General features: G+C 36.9%; 2 protein-coding genes across 2 annotated transcripts; both read right to left on the bottom strand.

Moving 5' to 3' along the window:
• Positions 1-110: 110 nt before the first annotated feature.
• On the bottom strand, positions 111-13,767 carry efnb2b (ephrin-B2b). The gene is made up of 5 exons (XM_084400656.1): positions 13,202-13,767; positions 8,489-8,778; positions 4,263-4,355; positions 3,763-3,876; positions 111-3,127 (listed from the first exon to the last, which is right to left on the bottom strand). Exons 1-5 carry the CDS (start codon positions 13,312-13,314, stop codon positions 2,730-2,732), a joined length of 1,008 nt encoding a protein of 335 aa, XP_084256782.1. The 5' UTR covers positions 13,315-13,767; the 3' UTR covers positions 111-2,729.
• Positions 13,768-15,604: 1,837 nt separating this feature from the next.
• On the bottom strand, positions 15,605-23,728 carry arglu1b (arginine and glutamate rich 1b). Its single transcript, XM_084392443.1, has 4 exons — positions 23,119-23,728; positions 20,761-20,986; positions 19,102-19,185; positions 15,605-16,564 (listed from the first exon to the last, which is right to left on the bottom strand). Exons 1-4 carry the CDS (start codon positions 23,451-23,453, stop codon positions 16,400-16,402), a joined length of 810 nt encoding a protein of 269 aa, XP_084248569.1. The 5' UTR covers positions 23,454-23,728; the 3' UTR covers positions 15,605-16,399.
• Positions 23,729-24,503: the final 775 nt, after the last annotated feature.

Raw genomic sequence — 24,503 nt, forward strand, 5'->3', positions numbered from 1 at the left:
TCTCAAGTTATCCATACTTGCCAGAATATTGGTCCATTGCACACTGCTATAGGTTTAAATTCATTGTAAGTTCTTCAGAATAAAATCAAGAAACTTTGCTACAAATTGTTGCTTGATTGATATGATAATTCGGTCATCATTTACTCACCCTCATGTTGTTCCAAAACCATAAGACTTCGAAAGCCTAACTTAAATCTGTTCATTGTATTAGGCAATCATGTATCTTCAGAAGACATCTTTTAAGTGCCACATTTTTGGCTGAATGGCCTTACAATGGAGGAACAGAATTCTCACCGGTTTCATTAACAATATGAAACAAACAACAAATGATAGCAACATTAACAAATAATACAATGATGGCAAATTATATGTATACTGAACTTGTTTTACGCAATATTTGAAATTGGAAAACATTTTGAACATGACACATGGGGAAACTAACAAACTGAGCTGCATCAGATGATGCTGGTTCTCTCAAATTGAATATAAGCTTATTAAACAGCTTGGCTGATATATTGGCCTATCAGTACAACAAACCTTATCTAAGAGACCTCCAGACCTTGTCATTTCATAATCCTGAACATAAGAAATTGAAGTTCGCGTTTCAATGATTGTGGAGATGAGAAAAGTATATTTGCAAAACAACATCATAAATGTGTACATTCCAGGATGCAGGTTTTTATAAAATGACAGAAGTGTTTCTTTTGGCCGTCTGTGACAGGCAGCTGGCTTGACTTGTAGATTTACCACCCCATTGTTCTGTCCCTCCATAACAAAAACACACTGTTTCCTGCTCTGTTCTACCCATGCTTAGTATCCAGGGTGGAATATTGTTTGTAACGTATGAGGGTAGAGGAAGGGCCACAGATAATGTGCTGTGGAAGGTTAGAGGTCCTTATCTGAGTCTGTAAGAAAAAGCGCAAACGCAGTGTGAGAACATCATGTGTGTAGTTGGGATTGTGTGAGGCGGTAAAGTGTGTCTGAGGTCATGAGGTGTGAGTGCTTCTTTTGAAATGCATCACACTACACTCCCCACCGTGGGAGAGCTCTGAGTGTCCTGTGACCCAATGCGTCATTTGGAAATCAAGCCAAATGGTTTGTGCTTCCTATGTAGTCATCAGGGACAATGATCGGACAGTCTTGTTTCTGATTAAGGTAATACTTTAGTTTAGGGTCCGATTCTCACTACTAACTAGTTGCTTATTAGCATGCATGTTACTAGGATATTGGCTGTTTATTAGTACTTATAAAGCACACATTAATGCCTTATTCTGTATGACCATATTCTACATCCCTTAATCCACCCAATTCCTGAACTTAACAACTACCTTACTAACTATTAATAAGCAGTAATTAGGAGTTTGTTGAGGCAAAAGTCATAGTTAATTGTGAGAATTGGAACCCAATCTAAAGTGTGACCCTGATTTGTTTTTTGCTTTCGAAATTGGTTAAAAATCAGCAAACTTGGTAAGTATTGATGATGCATATCTCAATTGTCAATTGTCACATCTTAATATTTAAACAATTTTCAAACTAAAATCCTCTAAGCTAATGATTAATGATTTACTAACAGTGATGCTTTCAGATATTGAGTCAAATTTTGACAAGAGGCCACTTATTTTATTTGAACTTTTCATTCATTCAAACGAAGAGAGAGAGAGAGAGAGAGAGAGAGAGAGAGAGCAGCTCAAGCGATGGCAAATCATTTCATTCAACCTTATGAGCCATCTGGAATGTGAAATTTCCTCAACACACTATTGGTTAGAACCAACAAACAAGTTTAACAAAAAAAAAGAAAAAAAAGAAGAAAAAAAGCCATTATATCCAACGTGTTGCTTCAAGTTTGCTGAAGTAAAACCCTGAAGTATTTTAACAAAATTTACTGAACATTCAATGATGAAACGTAACGGACGAGCAATATTCAGATTCATAGAAAACATAACTTAGAGCATAATTTCAATGCTTGGCTATTGTATTTACATTACCAAGTCAACAAAGGATCTTTCTTTATTTTGATCTTTAGTTTTGTTTGTTTGCTGTTTGAATAAATGTTTGAAAAGTTATAAGCAAATGGGGATAAAAGAACCACATGCGTTTTGGACCACACCAGCTTGCACATCAACAGCATAAGGGCTACAAATGTCTGAACTGATATGTAATATGCATCCATCAGGCCAGCTTTGGGATGCAGGCAGCCAAAATTACACCGGATGGACTCAAATAACTTGAAGAACTGCAAAGTACAGGAATCAAGGCCTCTTCTCGTGCATTAAAGTTCGATATTCAAGATCTGGGAGTTGAGAAACATAAAAACAATCAAAAACAATAAATAAAAAAAGAAAATTCCTGTATTTTCCTAACAAAACCAGTTTTTTTGTTAAGAGTATTCTAAGATTCTTCACGTGAGATGTTTATTCAGCATGATTTTGCAGCACTTCTTCACTGCTTGTTCATTTGTTCTATGCTTTGAAAGTCATCCAGATTTCCATGTTAAGGTATAAACTGAGGGCGAATTCCCATGTGCACCAGCATCTAATCCAGAAACCAGGCCTCATGACCAACGAAGAATGAGTTCTTCTGAACTAGACAACACTTCGGCCCTTGTAGTAGCATCCAGCCAACAGGGCTAAATCAACTGCAACAAGCAACTGATCTGAGCGGCATCAAAAGACTGATGTCCATCATTAAAAACAACACCATTTCAGTGTCCGTAGCTTGTCCATGCTCTGTCAAACTTTGTAGTAGATGTTTGCAGGATTTTGTGGTGGCATTTCTTGGACGATGTAAACAGGGTGTCCGTAGTCACCACTGACCTTCTCGTAGTGCGGACAATACATGCTTCCTGAGGTCCGCAGTGGAAAGATGATGTCACTCGGCTCAGAGCCGTTATTGTTGCTCCCGCCACTGGCGGCGCTTCCGCGTTTGGGCAGCGTGTTTAACGGCAACTGGGCAGAGCACTGCGCGGAGTGTTTCTGATGACGCCGATGAAGGAGTGCTACAAGAGCAATGATGATGAGGATGAAGATGACGGCACCGGATGCAACACCAGCAAACAGGGCTACTTCAGATCCAGCAGATCCTACAGACTCTCCGCTCTTCCCTCCGGACTCACCATTCTGTACAGTGTCTGGGGAACGAGAAAGAGTTTATGATCAGATGTAGTTTCTGCTTTGTTGGGTAAAAACACAATGATAGTCAAAGTGGAAATTATTTAACATCATCCACACTAAACTGTCAGCACTTCATTTGTTTTATTTTTTACATAAATCTGCATCTGTGATACAGATCCAAAAAATGCAATCATTTTACATCCAAAAGGTTTTACTTTACTTTACTAGTCTTTTGTCATTTGTGAATATCTGTCATCCATTGTCATACAAACAAAAGGGCTAAAACTGGTCACCCTCTAAATTTACTCTTTGTAGTTTAAATTTGAGGAAAAGTTTGACATCTGAGATTTATTAACATCTAGCATATTGCACATCTGGGTCATATTTCAAATCAAAATCAAAAGAAATATATAATTTTAGGACTAATTGTATTAAGACTTTTTGCATTGTGTCATTAATCCTCATTATTTGTATTTAATGATATTATATATTGTATAAAGTATATATATATATATATATATATATATATATATATATACATATTATTCCCATTATTTAGGCAAAATATTGTTTGTTTGTTTTTTTTGGATGAAATTTGAATTGCATAATTTATGATTTAATGAGATTTACCCTCATATACATGAATACCTACCAATTTTGCTGACAACGTCATTCTCTTTGCTGAAGATGTTTTGGTCCTTATTGTCAGGGTATTTTGGAGGATGTCTTGTGGGATGATTTTTTGCTGAGATTGAATCTGTTGGACCTAAAAACAAAACAGAAAATTAAATATAATGCAGCAACAAAGATTACTAGTGGAGCTCAAGCAGTACGAAATGTTCATCGAACTGAAAAACTGATCTGAACATAATATCGGACCACCCTTACATCTTTTTGGCTTCTAGGCATTATGCCCCAGGTTTTGAGAGAGAATTTAATGAATTGGCGTAAAGCTGCAAGTATCTCCCCACAAGCCCAAAGAAGGGACAGCTGGCATAGCCATAGGAAACAAGCTCACATGACATTTCAATTACACGCTGAGGCACACTAGCATGGACACCCACTAGAAGACCGGTGACATGAAAGACTGTTATGGAAGCAGTGATCTTCATCATTGCAGGTATGGAGAGAAAGGTTGTGGGTGGTACTCACTCTGTCCAACTCTCAGAACCAGCTTCATGGATTTGGTCTTACAAACACCGCCATCATGGTTGTCCAAACCTTCAAATGTGCTGTTGGATGTGGCTGAAAGAGGGAAGAAGGAGAAATTAATTAGCCATTGATATAATTTTGTTAATCGCACACACAAAAATCACAAGAACATGTCTGGATCATATTTTTTCTGATGGAAATATATTTTTTTGCATTGTGACATTATTTTCAAAACAATTAAACACATTCAAATGTCATTATAATGAATCAAAAATAATAATACATTCAGTATTAGAGCTGCGCAATTAATGGTTAAAAGATCATAATCTAGATTCATACACTCACTCAGTTAATTAAACTTATTATGTATATGTATGAAACAGGTCTTTTTAACCACACAGTATCATTATATCTGGGTTACAATGATCACATAGGCTAAGTACTGGGATAAAAGTTTGAAAAACACTGATGTCTAAAGTAGCGATCAAAATAGAGTAAATCACCTTTAGAAAGTAACGTGAAGCTTTAAATAAATATTGTATCAAATACATCATTACACCAGTAGGTTGCGACAAGTGAGTGTTAACAATGTATTTGTCAATGAATCATTCATTCAAGAGAATCGTTCAAAACACTGATTCATGCAGTAATGAAGCAAAAAAGTCTTTATGAGTGAGTCATTGAATCATTCATTCAAACCGATAAAAAAAAGTTCATTTTTAACTTTGATTAAAAATCAAGTTAATTAAACATTTTTAAATAGACTGCAGTAATTAACATTTTGTCAGAACCTATAGTAAATTGCATGCTATTTTGTTTAGTTGTCTATTCAGAATCCAGAGAGAATCGTGATCTCTATTTGAAACAAAAAATCGTTTATAATCATTTTTATTATTGCTAATTATAATGTGATTGGGAATATAAGAATCAACAATGAGATAATAATGAGAATTACAAAACATCTGCATGGATTACAGTAATGACAATATGGGGGGGGGGGGGTGTTATGATTTTTGTTTGTTATGAAAAAAGTACATTTCTAATGCAATTTATTTGTTTTTTATTGTGAGAGTCACCCATCCAACATTTAGTAGCTTACATTTCTGATGCTGAATATTTACAGCCATCATCCATCTTAAAAACGTTTGCATGCCACCAAATTATTCTTTCCTCTCGAGGCTCATTTCTCTTACAGTCTTGTGGATGAATTTGGCCATATAAGGTTTAGTAGCGCTAAGTGAGCTAGTTTATGACCGGGTCAACTTTCCACAAGTGTACTCACAGGTGCTTTAAAATCTTTAAAGTGTTCCTTGCGGACATACGAGTCACATGTTCATCAGTCACTGTGTATGTGTATGCAGAAGGTGAAGGTTCAACTTGCTCGCACAAAGGAAAAATCACAGTTTTGCAGCACGGCAAAGCTTCTTAAAAGCTTGCGTTTCTTTGCTAGTAAATCCTTATGAAAAGCATTCAGAGGGGCGCGCACGCACTCACGTGCACGCTAATTTAGAAAACCCTCATACTGTGAGTAATAAACCCAGTGTAATCACACAGGTTTGAACTTTACAGAAACTAAGCATAATACCAAAGCCTTTTCACATCATTATCACAGAATATCAAGGATTTGCTTTGACCGTCAATCCACGGCTAGTGGAGTGGCTTGGTGGAACGATTTAAATACCATTGTGCCTGGGTACCCATGCTGTGTCCTCTGATAGCAGAGCTAAAGAATTTCATTGGGCCGTAATCTCTCTTTCCCTGCGAGGATTAAGACCAATCCCACATGAACAAATGGACTTCCCCTTCAAACTGCTTAGGGCACAGAAAGAACTGAGTGACCAGCAAGTGAAAGGGCAAGAGAGTGTGTGTGTGTGTGTGTGTGTGGGGGGGGGGGGTTGGCAGAGAAAGCAAACGAGAAAGAGAGCTAAGAGGGGAAAACAGAGGGGGGAGAGAGAGAGAGGGAGAGAGAGAGAGAGAGAGAGAGAGAGAGAGAGAGAGAGAGAGAGAGAGAGAGAGAGAGCTTTTACCCAACATGTCCCAGTTCCCTGCAACCATTCCCACATTCATCTGCAGCGGCCACTCTAGATGTGACCCGACTCTTCGGCTTGAATGAAGCCCGCTCATTTCCTAACCACAACAAGCACATTTAGAGCCTCGGGCCGGCGCAGCTCAGTCACTCACGAAGCCAGCGACCGAGCAACAAAGTGGAGGTGGAAAATTGAAGTTGCGCGCACACACACACACAAAAAAAAGAGTGTCCAAGCAGATGTTATGGTTTCAGTATTTTTTTTTTTTTTTTTTGCTTTTAGCAGACATTAAGAAGTCTAACTATCCTATAGATCATATTTTAACCACATATACGCAGTGAAATATATTCTGTCTGTCTGTCTGTCTGTCTAGGAAACATGCTAATTATTTGTTGTAAGTTGTAGCAGGACATAATGATGTCTTGCACTGGTTGCGCAGACATTCAATGGTTGTTCGTAATTTCTTACATATTTATTTGCTGATATACATTGAGTCATAAACATATAAATGCAATTTAACAGTCTCTCTTTCTCCTTTTAAAACTACACTGTAAAATATGTAAGAAACTTAATGTAGTCAGGTTGATTCAGTCAAATAAAATATTATTAACAAATGTCCATTTTTCCAATTACTTCCACATGAAGTGAATTTACGTTTCTTAATTTACCGTACCAAAAGTCAATTAATTAAATGAAATATTCATTGTTACAAAAACCTTAATGTCTCTTTAGAAACTTAAATTGATAAGAAACTAATAGTAGCTAGTGTCTTGTTCACAAAAAAAAAAAAAACGAATATAAACTACAGCTTGAAAGTTTGGGCTCAGTACCATTATTTTATGTTTTAATTATTTAAGTCTTTACATTCACCAAAGCATAAATACAGTAAAACAAAACTATTGTGAAATATTATTACAATTTAAAACCACTGTTTTCTATTTTCATATATTTTAAAATGTAATTTATTCCTGTGATGGCAAACTTGCATTTTCAGCATCATTATTCCAGTCTTCAGTGTCACATGATCCGCCAGAGATAATTTTAATATGCTCATTTACAGCTCAATATACATTTCTTATTACTATCATTAATGTTGAAAACAGTTGCGCTGCGTAATATTTTCTTTGCTAAGTGTGATAAAAAAAATTCAGGATTCTTCTATGAATAGAAAGTATTTGAAACACAAATCTTTTGTAACATTCTAAATGTATTTACTGTCATTTTGTATCAATTTAATGCATCCTTGCAGAATGAAAGTATTAATTTGTTTTGTTTTTTTAAATTGCACTGACCCCAAACTTTTGAACGGTAGTGCATGTCAGGACTTTCCAACACGCCTAAAAAAAGTTTGTAAAAAATTGTTCTCTTCCTCTCATTTTGTCAACTCTCACACACATCACAGTTACATGCACATGTTCTGACATTCACATGCACACAAGGCACACACACACTCAAACATCGAGGTAAGTCTCTTTAGAATCATTTAGGTCAGATATCCATGTCCCTCGGGCTGCAGGCCGAGCTGCCCTAAACAATCACATCAAACCGATCCGTCTCATACTGGCAAAGGATTGGGGGATTTAGAGCGTGTAAATCTTAAAATCACATAAACGGCCATTAAGGAATGTGCCAACTGAAAAGGGGCTGAGATCAACACACGCTAAACTGAACGATAACCACTTTCCGAAGTGGTTGAATGATACTAATAACATGTAAAGGGCCATCAACAAGACTTGCTTCACAGAGAACATCTCAGACTCGAGACATTTCCCTCCCCACATGAGAAGAGGACAAAAATAGACCTGGGAAAAACTACATTTAAAAAAAAAACCAAAGAATTGATGTGTGCTAGGCAAGCTAAACAATGCAATGATTAATGAGCATAAATATATTTATGGTAATGACAAAGACATCTTGTGTGGTAAACACACTTGCCAACGGATTTAACACATCTCCATTAACTATAAACTTGATTTGTTCATTATTTTTGGAGGGCTACACTAGACAGTCGCCTTCCCAGACGAAAAGACGGAAAAGATATCTTGGGAGACAATGCTGGAGGCTGAAATTCCCATGGGTGGGATCAGTTCTGCATTTGGCTCCTTCTACACAGTGTTTCAGCTGGCAATGGAGGTGAAAAACTATCATGAATCAGCACCTAAAGGGAAAATTCTTGAGTAAGACTGGAAATAAACTTACAGATGATGTGATAGTCCTTTCCTTTGAAGAACTCCAGGCCCCACAGGTTGGGGCTGAACTCTTGAAACTTGAAGGTGAACTTCACGTCCTGGTCCGGCTTGTCACAGTTGAGCAGTAACATGTCGCTTTTAGTAACTCTACAGGTCTCCAATTGTTCTTTGGGAACAAGATAGACCCGGAAGTATTCAATGTTCATCTGCTCAGTGGAGCCTGCCTTGATTCTTGGACACACAATGTCCATTTTGTCTCCGATCTGAGGGTATAGTACTACACCCCTTCCTGGAACAAACCTGTAGGGAACGAGGGATGTTAAATATCTTATAGTGTTACAGAGATGGGAAAAAACCTTAGCATGACTAATAATTATGAATCAATTAAGCATGAGAACTTTAAAGGTAATGTAAAATATATCATGTTTGGATGTCTAATAAATGAATCTGTATCTGGTGGTTTCTTCAGGTAATTAACCAAAGAATCATTGGCTTCAATTATGTCTTTTGAGGGTCAATTCATCTAGATGGGGATAGTTCACCCAAAGCAGTCAAAAAAAAACAACAAGAACATTGGCCCTAAAAGAGTTCCAATTGGGTCGAAAGCGACACTGGACCCCATTGACTTTCTCTGTATGGTAAAAAAGAAAAGAAAAAAAAGAACAAAAAAGAGACATTTATCTAAATATCTTTGGTAAAGTTACACAAAGAACCCAAGGCTGCCCCCTCCATTCATAGTAAAACAAGCAACTGACTGAAATGGATTGAGACAAGCGATTTCCTTTGGCTAATTTTCAGAGTTCTGTCTTGAAGCAGAATGCAAATGCATATAAAGCATTTGGGACCTTGGCTTACTTACACTTTTTTTCTCTTTCTACTAATGTCTGCAACTTTTCATACTTTTCATACTACCCCCCCATTACATACTTCTCTATTCTGTAATGCATTTGCACAATTAACAATCACTCACTCCTGACCGTTTGCTGGCAGTCCTTTATCTGCCCTCACCGTTTGCTGGCAGTCCTTTATTTGCCCTCAATGTTTATTACAACCTCACTATAGCCTCTATTACAATGTTCACTTGTTGTAAAAGGATTCTGAAATTGACCTTTCAATTATTTGCAGATTCTCAGATTAAGTTGATTTCTGATTAAACACACAAATTCCATTGTAAACAGACTTGTGTGCATTGGGTCTATCCCTTTATATTTTAAATCTACCGTGACAAAGTTAGACATGGTCTCATTCTCGCTAACACCATAAGGCAGAATAAAAGAGTCACTTTCTAAGACTAGCTTCCATCCTCATAAAGTCATTAAGAAAGGGACCCTCAAGGTTCTGCTGGGGGTCCTGAGAAGACAGGAAGCTTCAGTGCCCCTCCTCCGCCCCCCCCCCCCCTGCAGTACCAACTTCTGTGTGGATAAACCGGGATGGGGGTTGAACAGTGCCTTCATCCCAGCGCACCTTTTGTCTCCAAAGCTCTGTGATAAAGATGACCCACTGAGCTACTGGAACTCATGAAAACCGATTACAACCTGCAGCAAAGCTCTGCTGCACAACGGCTTAGCATCTTAAAAGAACGTTATCCTGCATCTAAACAAAACTGATCTATTTGAATACAGGTTCACCACTGTGAAGCAACAGCCACGATGCTACCAAGGCAACCAGTTTCACTCTTGAGCGATCAGATGGTGGAATAAAACACGTAAAGACTTTTAACAAAAATTGAAATCTAAGTGCATGTTTGGTGAAATGTTTGCCCAAATGTCCAAATACGTTTCAGGTAAGTTGACCAATTGACAAGACCTCCCAATGGCAGGAAGAGAGTATATGGCAGCTGAGAAAACACCAGGCTGGGTGTCTCAATCTCAGAAAGTAGTACTTAAATGCATTTCCCTTTCTTTTAACAGTGTACTGAGACTATTTGTCCTGACGCAGGAAGGTGTGCTGAGGAACAGATGCATAATTATCACAAGACTTTGGAGACACACTTCACAGTGGAAAAAAGGAGCTCAGGCAACAGATCTCTCTGTGGCAATCAGCAAGAGGTTGTAATCCACTCTTCAATTTTACAATTCTCAGCTTATAATCAGTCCTAAATTTAGGCTGTGGCTCAGCACTCTTACACGATATTAACCATGATGTAAGGTTTCCAAAAGTTTGATTGCTCTAAGTGCAGGCAGCTTTTCCTCAACAAATACCAGGGTGCATGGAGTTCGCAAGCCATGTTACAATCTCGCCATATATTTTATATAAACCATTGCATTTACCTGCACTTTTTGACAGGGCGCGCACAGGCTAATTACTTATAAACAAAAATGCATATAAATTAGTGCTGCACGATTAATCGTATCGCAATCGCAATCGCGATGTCAAGCCTACGCGATTATATGACGCAAAATGCTGCGATTTTATATTAAATAAACAAATAAGCCTATAAATGCAGCATCTGTTAATTTTTGGCATCCTTTGGTCCCGCTCTTATTCATGCAAATGCTTTTAAACCATTCATGCGCGATAAGACAAAAAAGAACGCGCTGTCAGTCAGTGAATGTCCTCCTGACACAAACACACACACACACACACACACACACACACACCCACCCACACACACACACACACACGACCCACTGATAGACGCGCGCCAGTATCAAGTTCTCTTTCGCGGTAGAACGAACAACACACATGTAGCCTATGCCAAAATGAACGCGCTGCCTGTGACACACAGAAAGACTCGCAATAATATCGTGCGTGCGCACAAAACAGCATGCCAGAATACAGTTCTCTTTCGAGCTTGAACGAACAATAACACACACATTTATGCCAAAATGTCTTTTTGTCGAGTATCTTCATAACATAAGATTAGTCTTATGATGAACGTTAAGAGTTCTGACTCGCGAGAGAATGAGGTGCGTATGAGATCCGCGTCTCTGACAGCAGCTGGTCTTAAAGGGACAGTACACAGTAGCTACTACATGTAATTATATCTGTCGCTAAAGTTAATCAAGGAAAAACAAGGAACAGAGAAAACCACTCACTGCTCTTGTCACAAACATCAGCGTACACTCTGAAACCAGTCACTTCTCTATATAAACAGGCAATTAAGATATTTGACAAGAAACCGAGATGGCATCATTGTGATATCATACAAAAGCACAAGCTTTTTACTTTTGAAAATTTTAGTATTTTGAAATTGACTTTTAAAAGCCCCCTATGGACAGGTGTTGAAAATTAGCACATGTGCTATAATACTTTAAACAATGCACCTGGTTCGTCCAATGTTATTGCTTTTTCCATATTTAATCAATATTAAATAAATAATAAAAAATAAAGACTAAAGAACTTTTTTCTTTAGGCAGATTATCACTAATCTGTGTGTGCATTTATTTTCCTTGAGAACCAAGCAAGTTGACTCATGAAACCATTTGTTTATTATATCGCATATCGCAATCGCAATCGCAATATTGACCTCTATTATCGCAATATGACATTTTCCCCAAATCGTGCAGCCCTAATATAAATTAACATTTACAAATAGTGGTAACGTCTATGAGGTGGAAGTTCGTAAAGGATAGCCCAACTGATCTGTTTTTAAAGTTTACGCGGTGATCTCCTTTTAGCCTGATTCTGCAAATGAATGCACTTGCATCTCAATGTTACTGCCAATAAAGCATCATTGTAACTAATACCCTGCAGTCTGGAAAGGTGGGTGGTCCTCCAAAAAAATGCCATGGATTACGAATATGTTTAGTGGGCTGTCTTGTGTTTAAATGACTATGACATGGTAATAAAAATCAATGGAGAAATCAACTAATTAAAACTGCAAATGAAAGTGAGATTACACATACACTTTTAAAATGAAAGGTTCTTCAATGGTTCTTTGCTACACCTTCAGAACCCTCAACTACCCTTTTTAGCTGTAGGCTATATTTTGTATGAACTAAGTAAAAAAAAAAATTAATGTTACATTATAGGTTTGTCCTACCAGTCAGCATATATTGATTATTTAAAGTTCCAGTACATATTTTTGCCTTTGAATTATATGGGCATCTGTGGTTCAGTTCAACTTTCAACTGGTAACTATTCACTGAGTACTAGAACGTATTTCTAGTTATATTCTTGATGTACTTGTTTATTAGACATTAGCATGTATTTCATTTTTAGTTGTAAAAACGAGGACTATAATTGTTGCTATATGCACTTGATCATACATAAAATATACAGTAAAGGGACTAGACACTTCTGTCAGAAATGGTAAAGTACATTTGGGAAAATCACTAGTAGGCTACAGTTACTCTGAAGGCATATCATTTGCAATTTGTTAGGCAAATAATTTTGGTTAGGCTCCAGTTCCAAATGGAATAGATATGTGTCACTATTGGTACAATAAAGATATAGTAAAGTACTAGCCTATCAAATGGAGAATTTGCATACAACTGAACGATTTAATAGATACTATCACGTTGCAATACTCGTTATAGAATTATATAATTTATAAACCATTCACAATTACGTACAAATATTAATATATATATATATATATATATATATATATATATATATATATATATATATATATATATATATATATATATATATATATATAATCACCAGTAACAAAATAGATTGTAGTTTGTGTAGAAGAATAAATGTTAAAGCTGCTTGCCATACAACGCTTTTTTGGGTTCTATTTGGAGTCTTTATTTAAGTGTAGGCTACTTACTTGGCGTTCGAAGTATTCCAGTATATTGATTCTAAAACTGTTGATCGAACCAGTTTTACTCGACAAGCAACCACGAAAAAACAACATATATAAGTCCACATAGATGTATCCATTGCGATGCAAAAAGAGTTCAGCAGTCCAAATCTGATTATAACAAGTGAGAGATCCACAGGCACTAATGCGAGGAGAATCCGATGTTGTTGGGCGCTCTCTTCTGCTGAAAACGCGTTTTATTTCAAAACGAAAAAAGAACACAATTCGCTAAGACTCCTTCGCAACTGGCACTCTATAGAAAAAATGTAACAAAATAGCCGGACGGCGCGAGATAATCCATGTAATCGGGTTTTTAGACATTAAATGTCTTAACATGCATCCTTTGATGACCAGTGATTGACATTCTTATGAATGTAGAGAAAACAGTAAAATAGTGCAGGTTACGTGGGATATCAGCACAGCTCTAAAATTCTGATGTTACTGAGCTCAACTCTAAAGGCGGCATCAGTGCTTCTCCTGTTCTTCGTCTTTGCATTCAACTCTGCCAGTCTTGGAGTGCCCTCAAGACGTGCTCGGAGACTTCTTAGGACAACCCAGTGTTGCGGTTAGACCCCGCCCACATCACACTCGATTGGATGACGCTAAATGAGTGACACCTAGCCGAATTGAAGGAGACTACAACGAAGTCTGGCAACTCTGTACTGCTATATTAATCATTTGGCTACTACCAGAGCACAAAGTTTACCTGAGGTGCAATGCGGTATCAAAATTATCAAAATGCTATTGTTTTCAACGGGCAGGAGGCCGTGACCCACTAGGGGGCCTCAGTGAACATGATAAAAAAAGCCATGTGAAATGAAAAATAATTAAGCAATTCGTCCTATCAACGACTGTATCTAAGTAAGCAGACTGAGACACATTCTTATGCTTAGAGATATTCAAGCATGCTATGTTGTCTTTACAAAGCCATAAGGCAATTGAGCTTTAAGGTAAGTTTTAAGGAAAATAATAATATTGAATTGACAGATAGAGAAAAAAAAAAAAAAAAAAACTGCTGGTATAGGCTACGTATTTTCATTTCTGAATACATAGTGTGTGTGTGGCCTGGTAAACCTTACGCTATGGGGACAAAATGTCCCCACAAAGATGGTGATATCTGAAATCCTTGTCCTTGTGGGGACATGTTTTGGTCCCCATGAGGAAAACAGCTTAAATCATATAGCCTACTTATGGATGTTTTTGAAAATGTAAAAATGCCTAAAGTTTTCTGTGATGATGAGTATAGTGTAGGCCTACTGTGGGGGGATACAATCTACAGTTTGTACAGTATAAAAAACATTTTGTCTATGGAAAGATGCAGAATGCATATAAATACACTGAAAATAATACTGTAACCGTTAGGCCTAAACGCACGAATGTGGCGTCGCGTTCTAAAAGGAACGATTAATCATTTTATCTCAATTTAAACCGCTATGGGAGCTTGTAACTAAAGGCATTTCCCACGACCTTAACCCGCTTAGTCATGTAAACCTCACAAATCTGTTTCAGGCCTACTCACAGTGTGAGCAATTTCGTCATCCGTTTAATGTTTAGAAAAAAAGCAGCCTTCCCTAAATTACGCACAATGTATCTGAAATATTAGATGCCTGAGATAAATCAAAACATTTGTTCAATGGTTCGGGCAACTTTTGTTTATTGTCCTTTGCGTGTTTGGACAATAATCAAAAGGAAAAACTTAACAGGTAAGGGATAATTGGATGTCGAGCGGTGTTAAGGTGTGATGCGTTTGCACTTCCATCGTCTGGTCTGCGTTCGAGCGTGAATCAATTGTGTATTTGAGCTTTGGGCTTGTGCCGAAATAACAGAGGTGTCAAACAAACTATTAATTAGGCTGCGGATTTGATAGCATTTGGTGATGTGTTGACATCCTGACGTCAAAATGTTAACCCACTTAGTCTTGTTGATCCCATGTCTTCCAGATTCTTTGATATCTCGAATGGTTTTTTTTTTTTTCGATGGTAGGCATTAAACAATTAAGGGAATATTAAATGGATAGTTCAACCAAAAATGAAAATTGTGTCATGATTTACTCAATCTATGAATGATTGTTTCTTCTGCCGAACACAAAAGAGATGTTGAAGAATATGGGTAACTACACAGTTGAATGACTTTCGTATATCAATGGGGCAGAACATATGTTTGGTTACCCATATTCAATATCCTTGTGTGTGTGTTCAGCAGAAGAAAGAAACTCATGTTTGGAACAACTTGAGTGAGTAAATGACAAAATTTTAAAAAAAAAAAAATTTTTTTTTGGTGGGTTAACCATCCCTTCAATCCTGTTTTTTTTAGATACTTGCTATTTTTTACTACACAAGTTAATACAAATATGCAAATAGATATCAGAAACACGACACATTAATGGATTTATTGGAGATTCTTGACATATCCTTGATAACTGGGTCAAATATTTAACCAGACCACAAACACAAATTCTGGCCAATCAGCAACCTTTCACTCAATCACCTCTAAAAGCATCTCATCACTAACACATAAGAAGCTCAATGACATGCAACGACCAGGTACCCTTTATTACAGCATCACCTTACCTCTTGAATGTACAATTATGAATGTGTAAGTAAAAATGATAAAAGGAGGTTACTCTTGTTTTATGATGCTTCTTGGTTGGACTGGTTACCATTTAAATCATAGTGGTCTGTGCCATTCAAAATAGAGGGATGGACTTCCAGTTCAAGCAATTTCCCAGCCAATCTTTCATTCTAATTACTTTATACTATGAATAAACTATTAAAAAAAATAAAAATACTTCAATCTAATCAGCCAGGAAAATCTGTTGAGGTCTTGAATTAGTGACACCGGAAACCATAACGTGCATTAGGGATAAGAGAGCAGGTCAGGCCGGTCCTTTTTTACCCATACCCGTGCAATGCACCAAATGTGTTTGCAGATACTACGTGGAGTTGATCTATACAAGGAGTCAGTAATACAAAACAGACAGGTAAAACAGGGATGGGGGGGGGGGAACCGTAAGGAAATTTGACAAACTGATTGTTCCCGTTGTTCTGAGAATTTGAAACACACCACACAAGACCTATGAAGAAGAACTTGTGCTGCAGCACAAATGCCTCACACGGAGAGGTGGTCTGGAGAAAGTCTGGAGGAATCCTGGCCACATTGTTTTCATCACTCAGTGGCCTTGAAAGAGAAAGACAGTTTAGGCCTCGACTTCCCTTTCCCCAAAATTATCTTCTGTTCTTCTTTCTGCTGTTTCTGTCGCTCTTGTTCCAACTTCATACGCTCCTCATGTATTTTTCTCTGCTCTTCAACTATTCGTAGTTGTTCCTCAGCCTGCAGGACAGAAAAAGGTGTTTATTAGGAGATAAATATTAACAAGCGCAATATACTGGTATTGACGATAATCGTGATTTAAAAAAATGTCAATATTGATACGGTGTTAATTAGTGATGATGCAATAAACCAGTATTGGCGATAACCATCATATTTCAAATAAACAGTACACATATATATGACACTAATAATCCAGCGTCAGTGTCTGTTTGACATCCCAACGTACAGTAGGTGGCGGTATTGCACCTTAACACTGGGTGCCAACTGTCATAAAACACAAGTAGACACAGTGTGCTACTTTCATGCAAAAGCATGTCCTCAGATATGACAGACACTCCACCCACACTCCAAAATGACTCAATCACCCCAGTCTGCAGGACTTGCCGATCAACACTGAGCGCAAAAGGTGGCCAATACAACCAACCAGTTCACCCACCTCCGCCTCTGTTATAATCTTGCAGATTTGGCCACTGTACAGACAATATGTTGCAATTATTTTGCTAGTCCTGAAATGGTAAATGTTACATTAACCTGTTAACTGCTGACACCTTTCTATGTTTTATTAAATTTAGTCTTTTAGTCCAAAAGTGTGCTTATTCAGATATAAACGTATGGATTATCGTACGTTTACTTCAAATATCTTTAGACAGCAGTATTTTTTTCTATTTTTACCCATTTTTAAGGACGATGTGAGCATGGTGGTGCACTAAACTCTTTACATCTATTTTATGTTTCATTGATATTCGACGTCGGAGGGCACAATCGCACAGAAAGTCCACAAGTGAGACTCATACGAGTAATAAAACTGTAATATGGACAAAGACATTAAGATATCACAAGTTACAGCTGAATAAAACACAGATAGAGACATTATGACTGATTAAACATGAAGAGAGTTAACACAATTGCGACAGTCTATGGTTTATCTGTGTTCTTCAAGCCATCTCTGGTATTTTCATCAGGATAATGTACATTTATAATGCAATGCCAATTGACATAGCCTTTAGCACTGTATGGAATACTATAAAATGATATAATTTCTGCCTCGTTCTGTGATAAGAAGCAACATCAGTTCACAGACGGAAGTTATTTCAAACTGGTTGCCATTATGTGTAATTTTTCCTTTTGTATGCAACTGTTTAAAAAAAAAGTTAAAAAAAATAAACTAAGATGAATTTAACTGATAGCATTATTTTTTTTCAAGATTTCTATAACTATCGCAATATATCGTTATCGTGAATTCTTTTGGCCATGATAATCGTGTAGTGAAAAATCAGATATCCTGACAGCGCTAATGCGAATTTACTACTGGCTGATGCCTAACCGTCAACAGCATCGCCATATCTTGGAATGGTGACCATCTCGGTTTATGGTTCATGCAATATACTTTTTAAAAAAAAGATTAAAAAAATAAAGATATAAAATACTAAAATCATTCAAGACTAGACTATTCATGCATAATGCATTGATAATCACTAGTCCCACACTTCAATTAAAAGCTTCAAGCAATCGTTCTGTGCTCTGTGACGTTCGACTTAAGAGCTTTACCAATAGTCGGTTTAATTTAGAGTCTTACACCATTTGCAATATGTAGTCGTTTATGACAAACCGAATTTTGTGATAACTGTTTGAAAGGGACAGTTGCAAGACCGCATCTGTTAGTTCACTTTTACATGTTGACAGGTGTATCTTGACCTTTATGGCTTGAAACTGAGAGGATCCCTTATATAAGCTCTGTTTTGTAACTAAACTCACCAGGACTAAACCTAAACTGTGATCTACTTTTTTCTAAAACACTTGCTCTGTTGAGAAAGAGCCCTCCACAAAACAAAACATGTCAAGTGCTTATGCAACATTAATGTCCCACATGGCCACAGAGCAGGGGACATTCATTCTATATGAGAAGACATCAAGGCCAATAGAGTGCTAGTTAGAAAGAATTCAAGGTGCTCGACACAAAGGACAGCTTTTAATGCTTTATCTGAAAATTCTGAACATGACCTAGGTTTGTGCAGCAAGCATCACATAAAGGTTTGATTGTTAATATCTAACTAAACGGCTCCTCTCTGCCCTTAATTTCGATCACATACACTACTTCTCAAAAGTTTGTTTTTAAATGAAGTCTCTTATTCTCACCATTCAAAAATGCAGTAAACACAGTAATACTGTTTTCTATTTTCATATATTTTAAAATAGAATTTATTTCTGTGATGGAAAAGCTGAATTTTCAGCATCATTACTCCAGTCTTCAGTGTCACATGATCCCTCAGAAATCATTCTAATATGATGATTTGGTGTGAAACATTTCTAATTATCATCAATAATCAATAATAATTGTGCTGCTCCACAATATTTCTGTGGAATCTGTGATTTTTTTCCCCACATTATTTGATGAACAGAAGTTTAAAAGAGCAGCATTTATTTGAATTATATATATATATTTTTTTTTTTTAACTAAACTTGAATGAATTGTTCCATTGTTTCAACCATTCAATTAAACTTTTATATGAAATGAAACATGACAAAACCACACGTACCAGTTTAGCTTGAGCATCTGCTATCTTGCGATTGTTCTCCACCAGAATTTTCTCCAGTTCTTCACGCTTTGACTTCTCTTCCTCCTGCAAAGTCAAACCGCTTTAATGTGAGTTGTAGTGGCAGAAATCATAAATATTCACAAAAATAAGTGGCACAACTTGAGCAAACACATAAATGAGTAGATAATAAAGATACATTCAGCTCACCAGACATGGATAAACCTACAGTAAACTTGTCCTTCACTCACGAATAAAGTTCCTAGAGGAGTCAGGGTCATATTGGGAATAGTTTTTTTTTTTTTTTTTTTTTTAAGTACAATGTACCACCAATCAGCAAGGGAGGTTCTTTCAAACCACTGACCTGTGTTCTTGGTACTTCTCTACTTACATCTCACTCTCAGAAAAAAGGCCACACAGTGAAGTGCCGTCTGAGGAGCAGTCAGCTTAAATGATGTATAGGACCAACAGAAGCGTGAATAACTTTCATCACTTCTATTCATAAACAACTGAGAGGGATAGTGAAGTTCAGGCGAATAGCAACCAAAGCTCATGGAACTCGCAGGAGTTGTGCATGAGCTGTTTTGTTCAAGAAAACTGTGAAACATGAAATTAAAGATAATAGAATGGTAGTGCTACTATGATGTGCGTAAGATTAGAGCTACAATTAAAAAAAAATGTAATAATTTTGAGAGGAATTAGGCTAAAGACCCTGACATACTTCAAGCGACATCGAAGAACAAACTGAGCGTAATTTCTAACAAAATCAGGCCAAAACGAAGGTCGTTCAAGGCGAACTTTCACTCCAGCTGGTAAACGCCTTCAAACTACAATTGGTCCGTGGCAATTATGTAATAGGTAGGTGTAATCTGAGGCTCCGCCGCCTTTGATGTGGAAAATTTAGGTCAGATATTTGCAAATAAAAACATTAAAACATTGGAGAGCTGCATTAGAGAAGAAATTAAGTTGTACTTCTAATTGAAAGCGACACCGACACAGTTTTTTCATGTTTGATACTGTAAAGCTGCTTGCTTTAAAGCAATCTGTTGAATAAAGTGATAGATAGATAAACGTGACGTGACTTTACTTTCCCGAATTGCAGAGCTGGTGCAAACATATCCAGGTCGCTAAGATCACATGCTTTCTTAACTGCAGCGGTTCTCTCACAAGCTGTCATTTTTGTTGTGCCTTTATTTTGTTATTGCATGGAAAGTGCGCAGCATATATTTACATATTCATCTAATCGTCGCTCTCAGCAGTGTGGGCGCCGTCGGGATGTTCGCTAACACTGCAACGGTATTTCAAACTTCTTTTTACCCCTAAACGGAGAATGAAAGAGAACTTCGCTGTGAGTATATCAGAGCCTTAAGGCCTGTTTTACACCACACACTCATACAGTGTGCAAAGAAAGCAACATCAGGCTTCACACAGGTCACTTATCCACAAATAAACTGCAGATCCAAACAGAAAATAACGTGATATCTGAGTAACTATATTGAATATTTCCTATTGCACAGTTAATATGAATGCCTAAATATTTGTTGCTTTCGTGTGTGTGTGGTGTGAAACAGATCCAATTCCAACAAAACTACAGGAACCTACCCATTTAACCAGCATTCGTAAGCACATACATTCTGTGCTGCCAGTTCACATGCAAGTTACCTCCCGAGCTTTCTGAGCAGCCAGCTCCGCGTGTCTCTGTTTCTCCAGCTCCTCCAGCAACTGCTTCTCCATGATGCGTTTCGCCTCCTCCACCCGTCGCAGCACTTCTCTTTCAATCTCATCCTTTCGCTTTTCCAGTTCCTCCTCCACGCGTTTGGCCACAAGTTCCTCTACGCGCCGCGCCGTCTCCTCCTCAATGAGCCGCTCCTCGATCTCCTGCTGTCGACTAGGGAAGAAGAGATTACAGTCAGTAAGTAATACATTTACATTTACATTTTTACATTAATACAAAATGAAAATGTACTTAGTGCTAATTATGAAATGAAGCAGGACAGGTAAACATAAACAACATGAAATGCAATGCACGTGCTAGCTGCCATTGTGCATGGAAAATCAACAACTTCAAAGTGTCAGCTTTTCAGTAGTGGTCCACTTCTATAGGCTTTTTAAAGTCCAAAATTGAAACTGCAATCAATTTTGAATGGTAATTTAATGATTGGGTAAACATTTCTTTAAGCATAATTATGCATCTCATTTATCCCTTAATAGCTAAGCTACTGCTTATTTGTTTTATGACAGATAATGAAGATTATATTGTTGTCTAACACTTCCCTAGAAGACACAAAATCAAAGTTCAAATTCAGACAATAGGCTATTTATTTATGTATGTATTCAATGACACGACATGCACATTATTGTGTCCAAGAAGAGTATTTCCTTATAAATATTTATCCCTTTTTCCTTTATTCCATTTTTACACTTTATTCTATAAAGCCTATTTAGTTTAAATACATTTTTACATTTAAATAATGCTTATTATTTTATGTTTTATCATCTTAAACCCCCAAAATGTCAACTGTCTGAACAACTGAACAGACTAAGAAAACAATTTAAAATGGTGTCTTAATAAAATTTAAAACTAAATACTATGGCATCATTTTAGGTTTGTAACCTTTCATATAAACAAATGTTTAAGTATTGGTAGTTTTAAAGCTGTATGAGAAAAGAAAATCAAGTTTTCAGAGTTTTAGTGTCAGTACTACATTAAACACACACACACACATATATATATATATATATATATATATATATATATATATATATATATATATATATATATATATATATAAAATGTTGAATATAATGCATAATGCAATGGGGAAATATTTGTGAGTCCTGATAATGCCAAATGTCTGATGTTACCAGTAAAAAGTGGCCCACATTATTTTAAATATATCTAGTCAGTGACAGTGCAAGCCTGTTCATCTGAAATAATTCTGTATTTTCAGCTTCAGAATCATGCATATTTGTATTTATTTATTTGTGTCCTGTGCTTTGGGTTATCAGTAACAAGTCCAAGCCTTTTCATTTCAACACCCACAATGTAATATAAAATTTAACCTTTTATCATATGTCTTGGAGTATCACAATAATATCGTATTGTGCATTCAGAATCGTGATATGTATCGAATCTTGACATGAGGGTCTCGTTACACCCCTAGTAAATATGATTATGCATCATCCAGAAGACCCCAACTGATCTTTGAGTGAAAAGTTTGTAGGACTCTCTCAAATACTGGTAAAAAATGCTCATTTCAAGTACGGGTAGGTCGGTACACTTTCCACGTCAGGACTATACATCTATTTGGTTGTACCGCCTGAAATAAAAAGTCAAAAAATTATTTTAAACACTTTGAAATGTTATCTAACAACTGAACACAATGTTTAAACACATTGTTTATGACTCAAAAATATGCATTACATCAGTTTTGATAAGATTTTTTTTAAATGACCCATTCTGTAGCCAAAGCTTCTGTCAGATTCATTTAAATAACCAGCCTGGCTGATTGATGGGTGTATACTTACACATTAGAGCAAAAATTAAGATTTTGAGAATTCAGTCACTCCACAACCCAAAAATACAATGCATTATGGTTGTATTTTGAACATGGTTCAATGGTAGCGTGTCATTGTTTTGACATGCACCTCAGTTTTAACATGGTATGCTTAGCAAAAGCTCGGTGTACTAAAGTAAATATAATTCAGATAATGTACTATGTACGGCAGTATCTTGATAGTGGTAACTTAGTATTTGATGGCACTTTTAAATGTGGCCTGAAAACCCGCATGAAAATACTACCACGTAAACACTATTGTACTGAAATAGGTGTATTTGCACAGTACTCCCAGAATACGATGATACATGTACAACAAAAACACGGTAGCTTTCTTCACTTTATGGTTCCTCCACAGTACTTTTGTATCTTCGTGTGGCTCACATTATTCAGGAGATGTCTACTCTACAGCATGACTGTCATGACGCGTTTCGTTTTGGAAAGTGTGGGTAACGTTACTCACATTCTCCTCTGTCTTTCCATTTCGACTCTCTTCTCTTCTTCCTCTTTCTTCTGCTTTTCGTCTACAGCACTCCTCTTACTTATCGCCCTGCCGAAAATATCGATTCTCTCCGGCGGCGTGGCGGCTCTCTCCCTTTCCCGGCGAGCCGCGGCCGTGTTTGATTTGGAACGAGAGCGCGACTCTCTCTTCCGACTCCTTTTGGACTCTCGGGACTTCGAGCGCCTCTTTCTCTCTTTGTCCCGGGACCTTGATCGAGAGCGGCTTCGCTTTTTACTGTGCTTACTATTTTTGGAGTGCTTGGAGCGGGAAGAGCTGCGGCTCCGCGAACGACCCATTTCAAACGCCGTTAGAGTTCAGTAGCAGTAACCAGAACACTGAACACCTCTAAAGCATCGGATAGAGGAGTGCACGCACCTGGTCGTCTTTCAAACAAGCCCCAAATTACACACTTAAGGAATCAGTCCCGACTGCATGACAATAATCTTGAAGACGAAACTCTTATTTGGAAATAAATTGTTTAATAAGAACGTGATTGCTTAACTGCACGGTACCATTTATCTTGTATGGTTAAAAAGCAAGATGGAGGATGGCTGTTCTCAGATCCCAGAATGCAATTTCTTATTTTTTCCTACGTTGTGACGATCGACACTTGGTTACATCGATTACTGCCATCAACTGGCGTGGAGCGTAAACGAGAAGCCCGTTTCATTTTAGAGAATCATTTGGACGGTTCGTTCAATGAACCGATTCCCCACCGAGTCATCACTCCCGGCTTTTTTTTTTTTTTTTTTTTTTTGTAGATAGATAGATAGATAGATAGATAGATAGATAGATAGATAGATAGATAGATAGATAGATAGATAGATAGATAGATAGATAGATAGATAGATAGATAGATAGATAGATAGATAGATAGATCTTAATTTTAATTTTGAACATGTAACATTATAACTATAATAAAAAAAAAAATAAAAAAAAAAGGATTCATACTGGCTGTGTTTAGGTGGAGTAGTGACCAGTGTATAATAGGTTTATTCCTATATCACCATATTCAGCAGGTTGATTATAAGCCACCATAATTATATTATAGCCTATATGTGTTCTAAAATGTATTTATTTTTATTTATTTTTAACAGCCATTATAATAACAATATAAGACTAGGCTTTGTTTTTATTGATAAGAAACCTAGCCTGCACTATCTTGATGCAATCTGATATATATCATCAATTATGAATAAAAGCATGCAGCTGAATATTTAATTTATCTCAAATGCCAAAATGAAAAGGCTGAAGTAGGCTAACAGCATGTAGATGGAGAATTGTAAGATATCCTTTAATCATACACATTAAGAAAATTATTATTTTATTAATACTACTACCAATAC

The sequence above is a fragment of the Rutilus rutilus genome (genome assembly GCF_951802725.1).
Source record: "Rutilus rutilus genome assembly, chromosome: 2".
NCBI classification, from domain to species: Eukaryota; Metazoa; Chordata; class Actinopteri; order Cypriniformes; family Leuciscidae; genus Rutilus; species Rutilus rutilus.

Coding starts and splice junctions, on each gene's coding strand:
- arglu1b (XM_084392443.1), bottom strand. CDS start 23,453: ATGGGTCGTTCGCGGAGCCGCAGCTCTTCCCGCTCCAAGCACTCCAAA. Junction 20,987..23,118: donor ATGGAAAGACAGAGGAGAAT/GTGAGTAACGTT, acceptor CTTCTTCCCTAG/TCGACAGCAGGAGATCGAGG. Junction 19,186..20,760: donor CTGCTCAGAAAGCTCGGGAG/GTAACTTGCATG, acceptor TTGACTTTGCAG/GAGGAAGAGAAGTCAAAGCG.
- efnb2b (XM_084400656.1), bottom strand. CDS start 13,314: ATGGATACATCTATGTGGACTTATATATGTTGTTTTTTCGTGGTTGCT. Junction 3,877..4,262: donor GGTTCTGAGAGTTGGACAGA/GTGAGTACCACC, acceptor TTTTGTTTTTAG/GTCCAACAGATTCAATCTCA. Junction 3,128..3,762: donor TGACGTTGTCAGCAAAATTG/GTAGGTATTCAT, acceptor CTCGTTCCCCAG/ACACTGTACAGAATGGTGAG.